The sequence below is a fragment of the Mobula birostris genome, chromosome 8 (genome assembly GCF_030028105.1).
Source record: "Mobula birostris isolate sMobBir1 chromosome 8, sMobBir1.hap1, whole genome shotgun sequence".
Taxonomy (NCBI): domain Eukaryota; kingdom Metazoa; phylum Chordata; class Chondrichthyes; order Myliobatiformes; family Myliobatidae; genus Mobula; species Mobula birostris.
Window position 1 is genome coordinate 135,651,837 of NC_092377.1, and position 19,950 is coordinate 135,671,786.

General features: G+C 41.6%; 1 protein-coding gene across 6 annotated transcripts in view; it reads left to right on the forward strand.

Moving 5' to 3' along the window:
• gins4 (GINS complex subunit 4 (Sld5 homolog)) overlaps positions 1-19,950 on the forward strand; it is a 50,332-nt gene that overhangs the window by 10,008 nt on the left and 20,374 nt on the right. For 5 of the 6 annotated variants that reach the window (XR_011886945.1, XR_011886946.1, XM_072266356.1 and 2 more), the window contains exons 6-7: positions 7,587-7,677; positions 13,210-13,322. Coding sequence is in view for 4 of the 6 variants with exons in the window: in XM_072266356.1 (XP_072122457.1) it covers positions 7,587-7,677; positions 13,210-13,306 (188 nt within the window). In the remaining 2 variants the exon portion in view is untranslated. Of the gene's footprint in view, positions 1-7,586; positions 7,678-13,209; positions 13,323-13,892; positions 14,637-19,950 lie in introns of those variants that run through there. The other variant, XM_072266357.1, reaches the window with a different exon arrangement.

The following is a 19,950-nucleotide window of genomic DNA, read 5'->3' on the forward strand; positions in this document are numbered from 1 at the left end:
CATCCTCAGCATCGTCCGGCAGATGTTAAAGGACCTCAGTCTCCTCAGGAAATAGAGACGGCTCTGACCCTTCTTGTAGACAGCTTCGGTGTTCTTTGACCAGTCCAGTTTATTGTCAATTCGTATCCCCAGGTATTTGTAATCCTCCACCATGTCCACCCTGACCCCCTGGATGGAAACAGGGGTCGCTGGTACCTTAGCTCTCCTCAGGTCTACCACCAGCTCCTTAGTCTTTTTCACATTAAGCTGCAGGTAATTCTGCTCACACCATGTGACAAAGTTTCCTACCGTAGCCCTGTACTCAGCCTCATCTCCCTTGCTGATGCATCCAACTATAGCAGAGTCATCAGAAAACTTCTGAAGATGACAAGACTCTGTGCAGTAGTTGAAATAGCTGTGATCTCACTGAATGATGGAGGATATTTAACAGCCACTTCTTGCCTGCATAAACAGTTTTAATGAATCCTGTTGTGGCATGATTGGAAGTTGCATTTTTCTGCTGCTGGTGATTATTTTGGAGGTATACCACACCTCACAGCCTTGTGGCATTGTGTCCAAGATTATTAATATTATAGGCAACTCCCCCCTCCCCCATACATACCCTCCTTTGCTTTGAGGGTGAGGGTCAGTTGCATTCCTAGAAAACTCCATATGATTTTCCGTAATGTGAAACTGCGTCTTCAGCACATGCGTCAAGCAGTACAAGCTGATAATGTCTTTCCTATAAGGGGATGACGAAAACTGCACACCAACTGAGACCAAGTGTGGTTTTGACGATGTCTTGTACAGTTGCAACATATTATCCCAACTCCCGTCCTCGGTGTCCTGGCTGATGAAGGCGTGCCTCTGGGCCCCTCTGTTTCACAACATTCCTTAGTATCTGTATATCTCATACCCTGGTTTGATTTCCCAAAATTCAATACCTCACACTTGCCTGCATTTAAACCAGTTTACCAGTCTTTGGCCCACTTACCTGGCTGACCTAGATCACCCTGTAACTTTTGATTCCCATCTTCACTATCTGCAGTAACATCTATTTTAGTTTCATCTGCAAACTTATTAACGTGCCTTTACATTCACATCCAATTTGTTTGTATAAATAATGAACGTTAAAAGTCCCAGCACTGACCCCTGTGACACACCGCTTGTCACAGGCCTCTAGTCTGAGGAAATAACCCCAGTCATCACTCTCTGCTTCCTATGATCAAACCAATCGTGAATCCAAACACGAGGACATCCGCAGATGCTGGAAATTCAAGCAACACGCACAAAGTGCTGGTGGAACGCAGCAGGCCAGGCAGCATCTATAGGAAGAGGTACAGGCGACGTTTCGGGCCGAGAACCTTCGTCAGGACTAACAAATCCAATTAGTTACTGTCTCTGGATCTTATGACCTAACCTTCCAGACCAGTTTGCTATGCAGGATTGGTCAGAGGCCCTGACAGAATCCACATAGACATCTATTGCCCTATCTCATCTAACTTAGAGTCATAGAAAAGTACAACACAGAAACAGGCCCTTTGGCCTATCTAATCTGTGCTGAATCATTTAAACTGTGTACAGCCTGCACCGGGACCATAGACCTCCATATCCCTACCACCCACATATCTATCCAAATTCTCTTAAGCGTTGAAATTGAGCTCCCATGCACCACTTGTGCTGGCAGCTTGTTCCACACACGTTTCCTTTAAACTTTCACCTTTCACCCTTAACCCTTAATCCATGACTTCCAGTTGTAGTTCCACCCAACCTCAGTGGGGAAAAAACCTGTTTGCATTTATCCAAGTTATACACTTCATAATTTTGTATACCTCTATCAAATTTCCTCTCAATTTTCTACATTCTAAGGAATAAAGTCCTAACCTATTCAATCTTTCCTTATAACTCAGGTCCTCCAGACCCGGCAACATCCTTGTAAATTTTCTCTGTAGTCTTTTAACCTATTTACATCTCTCCTGTAGGTAGGTGACCAAAACTGCACACAGTACTCCAAATTAGTCCTTACCAATGTCTTATACAACTTCAACATAACATCCCATCTCCTGTACTCAGTACTTGGATTTATGAAGGCCAATGTGCCAAAAGCTTTCTTTACAACTGTGTCTGCTGTGAAGCCACTTTCAATGCATTATGGACCTGTATTCCCAGATCCCTTTGTTTTTTTGCACTCCTCAGTGCCCTTCCGTTCACTGTGTAAGACCTACACTGGTTTTTCCTACCAAAGTGCAACCTCTCACACTTGCCTGCATTAAATTCCATCTGCCATTATTCAGCCAATTTTTCCAGCTGATGCAGATATCTCTGCAAGCCATGATAGCCTTCCTCACTGTCCACTCTACCCCCAATCTTGATGTCATCCGCAAATTTGCTGATGCACTTAACCACGTTATAATCCAGATCCTTGATATAGATGACAAACAACAAAGGACCCAGCACTGATCCCTGTGGCACTCCACTAGTCACAGGCCTCCAGCCCTCTAATACCACTCTGGTTTCTCCCACAAAGCCAATGTCTAATCCAATTTACTACCTCATCTTGAGTGTCGAGTTACTGGACCTTCTTGACCAACTTTCATGCAGGACCTTGTCAAGTGTCTTGCTAAAGTCCACTGCCTTACCTTTATCAACTTTCCTGGTAACTTCCTCAAAAAAACTGTTAGATTGGTTGCACATGACCTAACACAAAGCCATACTGACTATCCTTAATCTTTCCAAATACTGATATATCTGGTCCATTAGAATACCTTCCAATAACTTTCCCATTACTGTTGTCAGACTCACTGGCCTATAATTTCTTGGTTTACTTTTAGAGCCTTTCTTAAACAGCGGAACAACATTGGTTATCCTCCGATCCTCTGCTATCTCACCTGTCGCTAAGGATGATTCAAATATCACTGCTAGGGCCCTGGCAGTTTTTGCACTAGCCTCCCCCAGGATCTGAGGGATCACCATGTCAGGACCTGGGGATTTATCCACCTTGTCTTGCCTCAGGACAGCAAACACCTCTTCCTTTGTAATCTGCATAGGGTCCATGGAGTTGATGCCACTTTGCTTATCTTCTATAGACTCTGTGTCTGTCCCCTTAGTAAATACAGATGCAAAAAAAAAATCATTTAAGATTTTTCCCCATCCTCTTTGGTTCCACGCATGGATTACCATTCTGGTCTTCCAGAGGACCAATTTTGTTCTTTGCTCTTAACATAGCTGTAGAATCTCTTAGGATTGTCTTTCACCTTGTCTGCTAGGGCAAATTCATGCCTTCTTTTAGCTCTCCTGATTTCTTTCTTAAGTGTTCTCTTGCATTTCTTATACTCAATAAGTACCTCATTTGTTCCAACCTGCCCATGCCTGCTATGCATCTCCTTAACCAAGGCCTCAATATCTCTTGAAAACCAAGGTTCTCTACACCTATTATCTTTACCTTTCATTCTGATAGGCACATAGAAGCTTTGTACTCTCAAAACTTCACTTTTGAAGGCCTCCCACTTAACAAATACACCTTTGCCAGAAAACAGCCTGTCCCAATCCACACTTGCCAGATCCTTTCTGATACCATCAAAATTGGCCTTTCTTCAACTTAGAATCTCAACCTGTGGACTAGACCTATCTTTTTCCATATTTACTTTGAAATTAATGGCATTATGATCACTGGATTCAAAGTGTTACCTTATATGAGCTTCTGTCGCCTGCCCTGTCTCATTCCCTAATAGCAGATCAAGTATCGCACGCTGTCATTGGGACTTCTACATACTGATTAAAGAAACTTTCCTGAACACATTTTATAAACTCCATCCCATCTTGTCCTTTTATAGTGTAGGAGTCCCAGTCAATATGTGGAAAGTTAAAATCACCTGCTATAACAACCTTATATTTCTTGCAACAGCCTGCATTCTCTCCACAAATTTGTTCCTTAAATCCCTGGGACTGTTGGGTGATCTGTAATATAGCCCCATTAACGTTGTCATACTTTTCTTAATACTTGGTTCCATCCATTATGCCTCACCGGAGGAGTTTTCCAGTCTGTTCTGATTGAGTGCTGCCATGACATTTTCCCTGGCTAGTAACGCCACCCCTCCTCCTTTAATCTCTCCTGCTCTGTTGTGTCTCAACAGAGCCCTGGAATATTGAGCTGCCAGCCTTGCCCCTCCTGCAACCAAGTCTCACTAATAGCTACAATATCATTATTCCAGGTGTTGAATTATGTATCTTGTAAACCTCCTGTGTTTACTTATTTATTCTTTCAACAAAAGTTCAATAAGAGGGAATTTTTATTCCATAAAGATGGAGTGAAGTCATGGATTATATAGGGATTACAGAGAAGGTAGTGCTTGCTGTTTCCAGGGTGTTCCCTGGACATTGTGGGAGACTAGTGCAGAAATTGCAGCGGGCTTGGCAGAGATATTTGAAATGTCCACATGTGAGGCGCTGTAGGATTAGAGAACAGCTAATATTGTTCCGTTGTTTAGGAAAGAATCTAAGAATAAGCCAGGAACTCGTAGACTAGTGAGCCTGGCGTCAGTGGTGGGTAAATTATTGGAAGGTATTCTCAGGGATCAGATGTACAAGTATTTGGATACGCAAGGCTTGATTAGGGATAGTCAGCATACCTTTGTGCATTGTAGGTCATGTCTATCCAATTTCATATTTGGAGGAGTTTACTGGGAAAGCTGGAGGAAAGGCTGTGAATGTTGACCTTATGGACATGGACTTTTAGCAAGGCTTTTGACAAGGTCCGGGATGGGAGTCTGATCCAGAAGGTCCAGTGGTGTGGTACTCAGGATGAAGTGGTAAATTGGATTTGACATTGGCTTTGTGGTAGAAGACAGAGAGTGGGAGTAGACGGTTGCCTCGCTGACTGGTGGCCTGTGACTAGTGCTGTGCCACAGGGGTGGGTGCTGAGTCCATTGCTGGATGATAATGTGATAAACTGGATTGGCAAGTTTGCAGATGACACCAAGATTGGGGCATAATGGACAATGAGGAAGGCTATCAAAGCTTGCAGCAGGATCTGAACCAGCTGGGAAAATGGGTTCAAAAATAGAAGGTGGAATTTAATGCAGAAAAGTATGAGGTATTGTACTTTGGAAGGACAAGCCGGCTAGGACTTACACAGTGAATGGTAGGTCATTGAGGAGTGCAGTAGAACAGAGGGATCTAGGAATACAGGTCCATAATTCCTTGAAAGTGGTGTCAAAGGCAGATAGGGTCGTAAAGACTGGCACGTAGTCCTTCATAAATCAAATTGCTGAGTACAGGAGTTGGGGTGTTTTTTTTAAATATAATTTTTATTAAATTTTCAAAAAGAATACATGAAAAGATAAAATCTACCCACCCCCCTCCCCTTAACCTCCCCCCCCCCATTATATAGTCCTACCTAAAAAGAAAGAAAGAGGAAAAAAAAGAAAAGAACCGCCTGGTTATTGGAAGGTTTCCACATGCTCCATGGGATTCAAAATAAATTTGGTATAATTATTCGTTACTTTCCCCAAGTAACCAAAATCTTTATCGGAGCACTTAAATATGCCATCCTATCTTTTGTAAGTAAGGGCACCAAATATTCAAAAATGTTACATATTTATCTCTTAAATTATAAGTAATTTTTTCAAGTGGAGTAGAACTAGCCATTTCATTATTCCAACGATCCATACTTAATTACGAATCAGATTTCCAAGTAACTGCTATAGTCTTCTTAGCTACTGCCAATGCAATTTTTATAAATTCTTTCTGATATTTATTCAATTTAAGTTTCGGTTTTATCCCTTCAATATCACCTAATAGAAATAATACAGGGTTATGTGGAAGTTGAATTCCAGTAATTTGTTCCAATAAGACTCTTAAATTTATCCAAAAGGGTTGAATTTTAAAACAAGACCAAGTAGAATGTAAAAAAGTACCAATTTCTTGATTACACTGAAAACATTTATCAGATAGATTTGAATTTAATCTATTTATTTTTTGTGGTGTAATATATAATTGGTGTAAAAAATTATATTGTACTAATCTAAGTCGAGCATTTATTGTATTTGTCATACTGTCAAGACAAAGTCTTGACCAATTTATTTCATCAATATTCAGATCTGTTTCCCATTTTTGCTTTGACTTATGGATTCCTTGTTTAATTGTCTGTTCTTGAATCAAATTATACATACAAGAAATAATTTTTTTAATTTTCCCTTTTTGAATTAAAATTTCAATTTCATTAGGCTTTAGCAAAAACATTGTTTGACCCAGCTTACCTATTAAGTAAGCCCTTAATTGAAAGTAACAAAAGAAAGTATTATTAGATATTTTATATTTATCCTTTAATTGTTCAAATGACATCAATATACCTCGCTCAAAACATTCTCCTATAAATTTAATCCCTTTTTGGTACCAATTATATAAAAGTTGATTATCCATTGTAAAAGGAATAAGTCTGTTTTGGAACAAAGGTCTCCTTGCTAATAGAGATTTCTGTGTTCCCTTATCAACATTTATCTTATTCCATAGATCAATCAAATGTGTTAATATAGGAGATTCTTTCTTTTCCCGTATCCATTTAGATTCCCATTTATATATAAAATCTTCAGGTTTATTTTCTCCTATCTTGTCTAGTTCTATTTTAATCCATGCTGGTTTTTGATCATCGAAAAAAGATGCAATAAATCTAAGTTGATTTGCTTTATAGTAGTTTTCAAAGTTTGGAAGTTGTAATCCTCCTAACCCAAATTTACATGTCAGTTTTTCCAATGATATTCTTGACATTTTACCTTTCCAAAGAAATTTTCTCACACGTTTATTTAACTCTTGAAAAAATTTCTGTGGCAATTGTATTGGTAATGTTTGAAACAAATACTGTAATCTAGGAAATATATTCATTTTTACAACATTGACTCTACCTACTAATGTTATTGGTAGTATCATCCATTTGTCAAGATCTTCTTGAGGAGTTGGGGTGTTATGTTGAAATTGTATAGGACATTGGCGAGGCCTAATTTGAAGTATTGTGTGCAGTTCTGGTTATCTACTTACTGGAAATGTTGAAAGAGTCCAGAGGATCTTGCTGGGATTTGTGGGCCTGAGTTACAGGGAAGGTTGAATAGATTTAGGACTTTATTCCTTGGAGCACAGTAGAATGAGAGGAGATTTGATAAGTGTCTAAAATGGATAGAGGTATGGATAGGGTAAATGCAAACAGGCTTTCCCCATTGAGGTTGGATGAGACTTGAACTAGAGGTCATAGGTTGAGAGTGAAAGGTAAAATATATACAAGGGGAACATGAACAGAGTGGTGAGCGTGTGGTATGAGCTGCCAGTGAAAGTGGTGGATGCGGGTTCAGTTTCAATGTTTAAAAGAAGTTTAGGTAACTACAAGGGTGGAGAGGGAGTGGAGGTCTATCATCCAAGTTCAGGCCAATTGGATGAGACCGAATAATAGTTTGGCACAGAGTAGATGGGCCAAAGAGTTTTTTTCTGTGCTGTAGTACTCTATGACGGATTTCTGCTATCTGGAGTGTCATAACATGGGAAATGCCTGTTTAAGCCTTTAATTCATCCTCACCTGCTGCTGTTAGACTTCACTGAACTTGTTCATCTTTCTGCCTCAGTTCCCAAACCCAACATGGATTCTTTTGTTTTTCTGAGAGTGAAGGAGAAGCAGGAGAATGTACTGGTGGCGCCTGAGAGAGAGGATCAGAGGTAAGAGTTTATGCGCTTGGCTAAGCTGCTTTGCAACCCGTGAAAACAGAGCTACGATATCAGTATCGGTAATAGAAAAAGCTGTTTTCTCCCAACCGTTGACCTTTTATGCCAGTTGCAGTTGATCAGTGAGCACTGTCGTTGACAGCTGTCTGTCATGTGCATCTGTGCGTTTATTGCGCGAGAATGGGTGTTGGATTGCACGTCAAGATGAACAGGACCGTTCAGTCCATTAAGGTCATTTTGGTTTCCAGCAGGACAATCTCATCAGCCCCATATCTTTCTTGTTTCTCTGGAGCTCTGCACCTTGTCTCTTTCACGTACCCATTAACTTTCATTTGATTATTTTGCTGCTTACCTATGCTAATAATTTACAGCGGCCAGTTAGCCTGCCAGCGCAGTGGAATGTAGGAGGAAGCCAGAACACCTAGAGGAAGCCGATGGAGTCACAGCAGGAGTGTGCAGACTCCATGCAAGCAAATGGCATAGAAGGAGAGGGTCAAACCCAGGCTGTTTGAATTGTGGGGCAGCAGCACTAACTGGGTCCAAACATGACCTCTGCTGTCTGTGGGGAGGTTGCAAGTTCTTCCTACGACTGGGTTTCACCTGGGTTCCCCAGTTTCCCCCAACACACAGTGGTCGATAGTTTGCTAAGTTAATTGTCCATTGTATGTTGCTCTTTGTGTGTAAGTGTTTGCTAAAACCCAAGGAGCATTGATGAGAATTTGGGGAAAATAAAATGGGATTAATATAACTAGGTGGTTGATGGTTAGTGTAGACTGGGTGAGCTGAAGATTCTGGCCCTATATTGGGTCTTCACTCTGTCATGTAGCAATGCCGCATCTGCTTTGTGACCACTGAGATTCTGAAAAAAAGCATAGTGGCATCTTGCCTTTTGGGTGTTTATGAGAGAATATGGCATTGCCTGTTCTGTTCCAGAATTATAACTTTGAATCTTCATTATTTGTCAAAAGCCCTTGATGTTATATAAGACTTTGGTCTAATGCCTCACCCAAAGGACTTTGCCAGTTTGGATAGTTTTAGTTAGTCTGTTAAACTCCTCAAGTTTCTGCCCATTAAGCTGTGCCAGAATGTCAACCAGTATTTGTGAGTGCCACATAATCGGAGGGATGAAAGTAGTGTTTGCTTCTGGTTTTCTGTTGATAAAGATTAAAGTTACCTTTATTTGTCACATGTATATCTAAACACGGAAGTAAACATTGAAATGTGGCAAATCAAATCAGCGAGGGTTGTTCCAGGCAGCCTGCAGCTGTTGCCATGCATCCAGTATCAACGTAGTGTGCTCACGACTTATTAACCCTAACCATCCGTTCTTGGAGTGTGAAAGAAAATTGGGGCACTCCGAGGAAACCCATGTGGTCATTGGGAGAATGTACAAACTCCTTATGGACAGTAGTGGGAATTAAAGGCTGATTGGTGATTGTTGGCACTGTATTAACATTACGCTATCCGCCGCACTACTGTGCTACTTATGGGCTCCCAGACTTGTGGCACTTTGCTTCATGGTGGTCACTTTTCTCCAATCTGTACCACGCCTGTCTTTGCTTTTTTTTTCATTTATCAGATTTGGGCATTCATTTCTTGTTCCTGGTTGCCCTCAAAGTGGACATTGAAATGCTGCCTCAACTGCTGCTGTCCATTTGATGAGAATACTTCAAATGGCTTTTGGACGGGGAGTTCCAGGATTTAGAGGTGGTGACGATGAAAGAGTAGCAATATAGTTCCAGTCCCTAATAGTGAGTCTTGTAGAGGAACTTGCATGTGATGTCTTTTCCATTTGCTAATGACTGTTTCTTTCAAGTAGGTAGTTGCCCTAGCTTTGGTGCAGTTGAGAAATCCTTGGTAACTAATTGCATTGCATTTTGAAGGTACTTTGCTCTGTGGCTAGTGCTAGATACTTGGGTTAGATGATGTGCTAATCAACTGGGCAGCTTTGTTCTGGGTGGTATTGAGCTACTTGGGTGTTGTTGGAGCTGTAGTCATCCAGGCAAGTGGAAACTTTTTCATCAGTATTGATTTGTGCCTTTTTAGATGGTGGAAAGATTTTGGGGTACTGGGGTGGTACCCAGCTATTTATTTGCTCTTATAGCCAGTGTTCAGAGATTCAAAGTACATTTGTTATCACAGTATACAACCCTGTGAATCGTTTTCCCCACAGGCAGTCACCAAATAAAGAACCATGGAAGCTGTTCAAAGAGGGGGAAAAATCAACCCCCTTCCCCCAACGCTCAAAAGAAAACAAATCGTGCAAACGGCCACAGAAAAAACGAGTAAAAAATGCAGGATATCAAACATATAATCAAAAGGCATATTTCAGTTCAGCTCAGTGTTCAGACTGCCCCGATTCAAAGTCGCCCGAACTATCAACAAAAAAGAGAGTGACCAGAAAACTGGAACGTATCATAAATGTGAATCGGAGTCCACAATCCACAAACCGCACCAATTAAACCTTGCTCCGGCTCGATCCTCCGACAGCATTGAGTGAGAGAGAGAGAGAGAGAGATCATTCGAATGCAAGGACCGTCCCTCGGGAGCAAAGAGCATGTGGGAGGGAAAGACCATCACACATAGACACTCTCCTCCAGCGGCAGCGAGCAAGAAGCTGATAGACGACGCTGAACACCCGCTCACCTCCGAACCCACTTCGATGATTTCAATCTTCCTCGGTGCTTTGATCGATGAGAGGTGGAGTCAGATCTCCAGGCTTCCTGGCCTCTATGCCACACACTTTGCTTGCAGTCTCGTTCTGCACTCTTGGAGACAGCAAAGTGCCAGATCACCCAATGAACCCGAAAACGCACCACCATAATGTAGATAACAGACTCCAATGGTCGTAGAACCACGTCTGAAACAAAAAGAAGACATGAAAGAAGCTACACCAAGTCTTGAGGATTTTGCCTTTGATAGCGTTGTTTGCTGTTTGCTGACGTCATCTTCTTCCCATGGAAATTATGTTCCACTTAAGTTTTTGGTTAAGTCCATTCCCCAGAAAGTTGGTCGAAGGTAGTAACAAATGCAATTCTGTTGAGTGTCATAGGGGTAGGGTGTTGTTTGACTGATCTCTGGGTGCAATTGTGGCAGAGCCTTTCACTAACGGAGAAAGATGCTGTGTTTGATGTGCTTCATTAACATTGATATGGACAAAGTAGAGAAGATTGCCAATCCCCAAAATTGTATCAGGTTAACTGTGAGTTGAAGACTTTTGCTACCTCTTTGGGGATTACATTTCCTTTCTATTTTAAAACGTGCTCTAATTACATTTTGACGCCAATGGGAATAACCTGAAAGATCTTTTGAAATATTAAGTCTTATGTATTATATTTGAGGAAAAATACATTTTAACAGCTGTCTTCGTTAAAATTCCCTGAAATAAGGGAAGAAGATAACATAGAAAATAGGTGTAGGAGTAGGCCATTGGGCCCTTCGAGCCTGCACCGCCATTCAGTATGATCATGGCTGATCATCCAACTCAGAACCCTGTACCTGCCTTCTCTCCGTACCCCCTGATCCCTTTAGCCACAAGGGCCATATCTAACTCCCTCTTAAATATAGCCAATGAACTGGCCTCAACTATTTCCTGCAGCAGAGAATTCCACAGATTCACCACTCTCTGTGTGAAGAAGTTTTTCCTCATTTCGGTCCTAAAAGGTTTCCCCTTTATCCTCAAACTGACCCCTCGTTCTGGACTTCCCCAACAACAGGCAGGTGAAATGACAAATTTGTTTCATTTTTCTTTTATCCTGTTTCTGGGAAGGGGCTGGACCTTTTTGAGTGCATTGTAATTGCATGTTTCCAGTGGTGTTTGTTTCTTTCTCTCACTCCCATAAAATGTGTGACTATATGATATGGGACATCAAATTTTTGTTTTGCTCTTCTGAATTACAACATATGATTGTGAGAATTCTGCTTTTAATTTCTACAAAGATTATTTATCTAACTCCGTTTGGTACAGTGCGTGATGTGGTTGTGCATGATCCAGTGTTAGTCAGGGTCATTGTCTGAATTAATAGAGCTGTCCTTGGTTTTGTAGTTTCAGAGTGGAGGTGAATTATTTTTCCCATTTGTCCTTGAATTTTGCTCTATTAAGTTTGGCAGCTGTTGTTTCACAGCTCCCTGTTTCCAGAGACCAGTGTCTCTCCCAAGTGACTTAGGTAAAACTCTGCAGAATGTAGCAGGCAGCCAACCATACTCCCCTCAGTGTCTTTAATCCTAAATACATGCTGTATCCTTTAATTTCCCAATAGGATCACCAGCTAATCATCCACACTGAGAATTTCGCTTTCTCTAGCACAAAAACTCAGGATGCTGAGACTCTTCTTGCTGCCAAAACTCAAATCAATAGTTTATTTTGGAAAAAATAAACTATTGCTTGTTTAATGGTTATGTTCTAGTGGTCTCTCTATTAGGATGATATTGGAAGCTGCAGATCTTCAACCAGTAATATTGAGACTGAAAGTGATAAGGGACGGTTGTTCCTTTCATGTGAAGGAAAGCAGTCTGTGAAGGTGGTGACAGTTTAGTGTGCACAAGTATGATATAAGGCCATGCTGGGTTTCTGGGCCTCCAATGGCAAATAGTCCTTGTATATTCATTTCCTGAGAGAAGGAGTCAAAGAGTTGATTGTTTATTGAAATCCTAGCAGGAGACTATACTAAATGCTCAATTTTGAAATAAAGTGAGGTTGAACAGAAGTCAAGATGACTAACTATAAAAGAAGTAAGCAGAATAGCTTTATTTCCCACTGCAGGCATGAAAGAGAAAATCTGGCAGGTGTAATCTTGACAGCTTTTGCTCAGAGCTGATATGCACACATATGATTGCTTAATTATTGCTCTTCAGACATTGATCATCTTGCTATGTGTTTCAAGGTTTTGCACTTCAGTTCTGGAGTTCCCTGGTTCTGAAAGTTCCTGAGCTAGATTGCTCATCTTACTCTGTGTTAATCCACAGGTCAGAAAATCTACCATTTTACCAGTCCTGCTGGTAAAAGAGAGCCATTTGATTGAAATATAAGCTCATAAATGACAATAAATTCTAAATGACAATAAACGAGGACTGAGTGTCCTCATAATCTAATCTAATCTAATCAGACATGAGAGCAGAATTAGCCCATTCAGACCATTGAGTGTGCTGCACCTGATTTATTATCCCTCTCAACCCCGTTCTGCCTTCTCCCTGTAACCTTCGACACCTTACCAATTGAGAAGCTATAAAGGTCTGCTTTTAAATACACCCAATGGTTTAGCCTCCGCAGCCATTTGTGGCAATGAATTCCACAGATTCACCACCGTTTGGCTAAAGAAATTCCTCCTCATCTCTTTTCTAAATGGATACTCATTGTCTTGCCTCTGAGTTGGAATCCCTACCTTGGGAAAGAAGATGCCTGCAGACAAGTGGGATAGATTCTGATGCCTCTGTGGAGAGGAATCTGTAAGCAGAGTTTAGCTGAACTGAGGAAGACTTGTTGAAACAGATCTCTACCTAAGGCTTGTGTTTCTTTTCCTCTCTCAGGGAATATACTGTTGATTTGGAGGAAGGATCACAACATCTGATGCGATACCGGACAATTGCTCCTCTTGTGGCTAGTGGTGCTGTGCAGCTGATCTAAATGGGAATATGGAGAGGTAAGGTGAAATCGAATGTAAAGTGCAAAGGAGTGTGTCTCTGCTTTGGACTGCACTGAGCTGGAGGCACTTTGACGGATAGTGGGGAAAATGAGCAGATTTCCCTGGAAAGTGCTGACGTTGGAAAGGGGCTGTCAGTCAGCAGACTGTTGGGAGCATGATAAAACAGTCAATAAGTTATCTGACAAATCCACACGAGCCTGGACCTTGGATCCGGTGAAATTTGATTAAACTTGTTGTGACCACAGTAGGTGTAATTTAAATCTGAAATTCTAGTCTCAGTAAAGTAACCACAAAACTACAGATGACTTTTAAAAACAAAGCATGTGGTTCACTGACTTCCTTCGTGGGAGGAAATTTGCTGTTTTTAACTGGTCTGCAAAACAAGTGATCCCAGGCTCCCCAATGTGGCCGATTCTTGACAAGCTCCTGGGTGAAGGGGTTGTTAGGGATAGAGCAATGCAGGTACTGCCAGTGATGTTTGCATCCCGTGAACAGATAAATAATAAAGCTTAGGGGGAAGCTAATTAAAGGACAGACAGATAAACTGCGGTCATTTCTATCTGATAGGTATGTCAGACGTTACCTGTAAGAATAAGGATGTTACCAGGGGATGGTCAGAATGCCAACTGGCGCTGTGAAGTAGCGGGAAGCTGAGCGGTGGAGGAAGGAAGAAGGAAAAAACAAGGGCTGTGGTCAAGGAGAATTTGTTGTATCAGGGATGGGTTGCATCTATACATGTGCAGTGGGGAGTATATTGACTGGCTGCATCATGGCCTGGTATGGAAACACCAATGCCTTTGAAAGGAAAATCCTACAAAAGGTAGTGGATTTGGCCCAGTACATCATGGTAAAGCCCTCCCAACCACTGAGCACATCTACATGAAATGCTACTGTAGGAAAGCAGCATCTGTCATCAGAGATCCCCACCACCCAGGCCATGCTCTTCACTCCGCTGCTGTCAGGTAGAAGGTACAGGAGCCTCAGGACTCACACCACCAGGTTCAAGAATAGTTATCACCCCACAAGCATCAGGCTCTTGGACAAAAGGGGATAAATACGCTCACTTGCCCATCCATTGAGATGTTCCCACGACCAATGATCTCATTTATTTATACTTGCATTTGTAGTTTGTTGTCTTCTGCACTCTGGTTGATCTTTCATTGATCCTGTTATAGTCACTATTTATAGATTTGCTGAGTATGCCCGCAGGAAAATGAATCTTAGGGTTATACATGTTGACATGTATGTACTTTGATAATAAAATTTACTTTGAATCTTGAACTAACTTATGGCAATGATTATCGCTGAATTGACCTCACAATATTTTGTACACTGAGGCCAGTTTATTAGCCAGTTCTACGTAATAAAGTGGCCATTGAATTTGTGTTCATGGTGCCCATCCACCTCAATGTGTTGTGCATTCAGAGACGCTCTTCTGCACCCCACTGTTGTAATGTGTGATTATTTGAATTACTGTTGCCTTTCCATCAGCTTGAACCAGTCTGGTCATTCTCTTCTGACTTATTAACAAGGCATTTTTGCCCATAGACTACCAGTCACTGGATGTTTTTTTGTTTTTAATACCGTTCTCTGTTGTGAGAGATCAGCGCTTTCTGAGATACTCAAACCACTCCGTCTGGCATTAACAATCATTCCATGGTCAAAGTCACTTAATCACATTTCTTCCCCATTCTGATGTTTGGTCTGAACAACAACTGAACCTCTTGACCATGTCTGCATGCTTTTAACTGTTGTTGCCAAATGATTGGCTAATTAGATATATGCATTAATGAGCAGGTGTACATGCACACCTAAAAGTGGCTACTGAGTGTATATCTTAAGGTGGAATGTGCAATAGGAATATGTTTTTTCGTTCTTGATCTTGTGATTATGGATGAACAATCCCACAAAGTTTAAAGACTTTTATGCCTCAGCTTTCCTGTTGATTTCAATATTCAGTTGTTAGTTCCCTGACTTTGCCCAATGATCTCTTTCAGCCTCCCTATCACCAATACTAATTGCACCCCCTTCTACCGTCAGTTTGAAATTAAACCTTATTTTTAATGAACTGATCTGTACAGATGTGAGAGTTATAGTGAGGAAACTTCTAATGTATGGTATAATTTTGCTGAGTGCAAGTTCACTAATTTGCCTGCTTCAAATACTTCAAGGCTTAGTATCATGATATTCAGAAGTCTGGACCATTGCCTTGGATGCAAGAATTCCTATCATTTCATGGGAGCTGGAGATTTAACTTTAGCAAAATAAAAAAATGTAGCAACTCATTTTTTGTAATCCAGACTTTGAACACCAAGCACAGTGAAAGTACTTTATGTAATTATGTCAGAACAGCCTCTTAAAGTGAAACCCCACCTCAATGTTGGTAGTTGTGAATTATGTATATTTCCACCAGTTATACTACCCCACAGTACCAGTAGTCACAATAATACTACTGGACTGTTGGGAAACCTCGTTTGGTTCACTATGTCCCATGATTTCCATATTTTGATTTCCTCTTGCATGGAGTGTAAGCTGGCTGTTGGGGCAATCTCATCAATGCCATTTCTCTAAGTTACCTTCTTGTGATCTACTCTGTCACATATGTCCATTAAATGCCCCTGGATTCTCTCACCAGCCTTCTCCATTCACCAAGAGTAATTTACTGTGGACAATAAACATAATACTACAACACAGAAACAGGGCTTTTGGCCAATCCGGTGTGTGCCTATATAGCCATTTAAACTGCCAGGTTCCATCGACCTAACCTGGACACACCCCTCCCATCTAGGTACCTATACAAACTTCCTTTAAAAGTTGAAATCAAAATTTGCATCCACCACTTGCATTGGCAGCATGTTCCACACTCTGACCACCTTTTTTGAGTGAAGATGTTTCCCCCCCCATTCCCCCGTAAATATTTTACCTTTCACCCTTAACCCATGACCTTTAGTTGTAGTCTCACCCAACCTTGGTGGAAAAAGCCTACTTGTATTTACCCTAGCTACACTCCTAATAATTTTGTATACATCTATAAAATCTCCCCTCAGTCTTCTATGTTTTAGAGAATAAAATTCTAACCCATTCGATCTTTCCTTGTAACTCAGATCCTCCAGACCTGGTAAAATCTTTGTAAATTTTCTCTGCACTCTTTCAATCTTATATACATTTTTCCTGTATGTATAATACAAATTGGGCCTCACCAATGTCTTATACAACTTCAACATAACAACCCAACTCCTGCACTCAGTACTTTGATTTATGAAGGCCAATTTGCCAAAAGATTTCTTTATGACCCTATCTACCTGTGGCGTCACTTTCAACAAATTATGGACCTTTATTCCCAGATCCCCTTGTTCTACTGCACTCCTCAATGCCCTACTGCCGACGAAATAAGACCTACCCTGGTTGGTCCTTCAAAAGACCTTGCACCTGTATGCATTAAGTTCCATCTGCCATTTTAGAGCCCATTTTTTCCATCTGGTCCAGATCTCGCTGCAAGCTTTGTTAGTATTCCTCATTGTCCACTACACCCCGAATCTCGGTGTCATCTGCTAATTTGGTGATCCAGTCAACTACATTATCATCCAGATTGTTGAGCTAGATAACAAACAACAATAGACCCAGCACTGATGCACAGGTCACAGGCCTTCAGTCAGAGAGGCAACCAGCTACTACCACTCTCTGGCCTTTTCTGCAAAGCCAATGTCTAATCCAATTTACTAACTCATCCTAAATGCCAAGTGACTGAACCTTCTTGACCAACCTTGTCAAAAGCCTCGCTAAAGTCCATGTAGATGACATCATCAACTTGCCTTCGTCAAGTTTCCTGGTAATTTCCTAAAAAAAACTCTATAAAATTGGTCAGACATGACCTATCACACACAAAGCCATGTTGACTATTCCTAATCAGTTCCTTTCTATACAAATACTCATGTATCCGGTCCCTTCGAACACCCTCCAGTCACTTTCCCAACACTAACCTGTCTGTAATTCCCTGCTTTACTCTTAGAGCCCTTCTTAAACTGTCGAACAACATTAGATATCATCTAATTTTCCAGTAGCTCACCTGTTGCTAAGTAAGATTTAAATATCTCTGCTAGGTCTTCTGGAAATTATGAACTTGCCTCCCACAAGTTCGGAGGGAACACCTTGCCAGGCCCTGGGGATTTGTCCACTCTAATTTGCCTTGACAGCAAACACCTCCTCCTCTGTAATCTGTACAGGGTCCATGACCTCGCTTCTATAGACTCTGTGTCCATTTCCCAAGATGCAACAAATCCATTTACAATCTCTCCTATCTGTTTTGGCGCCATGTGTGGATTACCATTCTGATCTTTCAGAGGACCAATTTTGTCCCTTGCTCTTACCATAGGGTATCTATAGAAGCCCTTAGGACTTTGCTTCACCTTGTCTGCTAGAGCAACCTCACCCCTTCTTTTAGCCCTCCTGATTTCTTTCTTTATGATTCCTCTTGTATTTATTACCTCAAGTACTTAACTTGTTCCTATCCATCTGTACCTGCTATGCACCTCCTTTTTTTTTTGTTAACCAGGACCTCAATATCTCTTGAAAGCCAAGGTTCCATAAACATGTTATTCCTGCCCTTTAATCTGACAAGCACATACAAGCTTGGTGCTCTCAAAATTTCACTTTTGAAGACCTCCCACTTAGCAAGTACACCTTTGCCAGAAAACAGCCTGTCCCAATCCACTCCTGCCAGATCCTTTCTGATAACATCAAAATTGGCCTTTCTCCAATTTAGTATCTTAACCAGAGGAACAGACCTGTCCTTCCCCGTAATTACCTTGAAACTAATGGCATTATGATCACTAGATGCAAAGTGTTCCTCTACACAAACTTCTATCACCTGCCCTATCCCATTTCCTAATAGGACATCAAGTACTGCACAATCTATCATTGCGACTTCTATGTACTGATTAAGGGAACTTTGACAAACCATTCTATCTAGTCCTTTTACAGTATGGGAGTCCCAGTCAATATGTGGAAAGGTAAAGTCATAACCTTGTGTTTCTTGCAACAATCTGTGATCTCTCTACAGATTTGTTTCTCTAAATCCAGTGAACTATTGGGTGGTCTTTAATATAGACCCATTAACATGGTCATCCCTTTCTTATTTCTCAGTTCCACTTGTAAAGCCTCTAGGTGAGTTCTCTGATCTGTCCTGATTGAGCACTGCCTTGACATTTTCCTTGACTAGTAATGCCACCTTTCCCCATTTAATCTCTCCCACTCTATTACAATGGAATCCTGGAATACTGAGCTGCTAGTCCTGCTCCTCCTGCATCCAAGTCTCAGTGATAGCTGCAATATCATTATTCCAGGTTTTGATCCATGCCGTGAGCTCATTTACCTTTCCTACACTACTTCTTGCACTGAAATATACACAACTCAGAAAATTACTCCCACTATGCTCAACCTTTTGAGTCCTTACTTTGTATGAGTCTTAACAACATCTGTCTTCACAAACACTCTACTATTTGTTCTAGCACACTGGTTCCCTTCCCCCTGCATCTCTAGTTTAAACCCTCCACCCCACCCCCCATGTAGTACTAGCAAACCTTCCTGCTAGCATATTAAGGCTGATTTATACTTGAGTTAAGCTTGCGCCATAGCCTATGCAAGTGGGCAACGCCGTTGTGAGTATTTATACTTGTGCGTTGGTGTGTCTGTGTCGCTCTGCAATTCGCGCACATCACGCATGCGCACACACCTGCCCATGCAAGGCTTCATGGTCGGGGTAAACAAGTTTAAAGCGAGCGTCATTTTTTGTAAAAGCGAAATGTGTCCTCCATAATTTCAGAGGTCTGTAAAGCTTTATGGAAAGCATTGCAGCCAGAATTCTTTCCCTGCCCTTCAGTCTCCCAATGGGAAGCTATTGCACTGTAGGAGGAAATGCGATGCTACCAAGCGGACCAATCATAGTTGTTGCGGTCTGCGTTGCCGTGACACGTAGTTACATTTTGGGAGAGGTGTGCGTCAGGCTACGGCATAGGGTACGCGGCTATGCTGTACCTACGGCGTCAATTTGACGCCGAAGTATAAATCAGCCTTTAGTTCCCCACCAGTTTAGGTGAAGAGCGTCTCCTTTGTACAAGTCCCACCTTCTCTGGAAGAGAACCCAATGATCCAAAAAAATCTGAAGCCCTCTCTCCTACACCAATTCCTTAGCCACCTGTTAAGCTGTATGATCTGGCCTCACTAGCACGTGGCATGAGTAGCAATCCTGAGATCACAACCCTGGAGGTCCTGTCCTTTAACCTAGCACCTAACTCCCTGAGCTCACTTTGCAGAAACTTGTCCCTCTTCTATTGGTACCTATATGGACCACGAGTGGCTGCTCACCCTCCCACTTTAGAATGTTGAGGAGGAGTCGATCTAAGATGTCCCGCAATCTGGCACCCAGGAGTTAATGTACCATTTGGAAATCTCATTTTCATCCACAGAACCTCCCTTCTGTTCCCCTAACAAACAAATCGCATATCACCATAGCTTGCTGCTGCTTCCCACTTCCTAGCTAAGCCACAGAACCAGACACAGGCTACGTCCACACTAGACCAGATAAATCCGTAACCAAAACTTTTTCTCTTCATTTTGACCCTCCGTC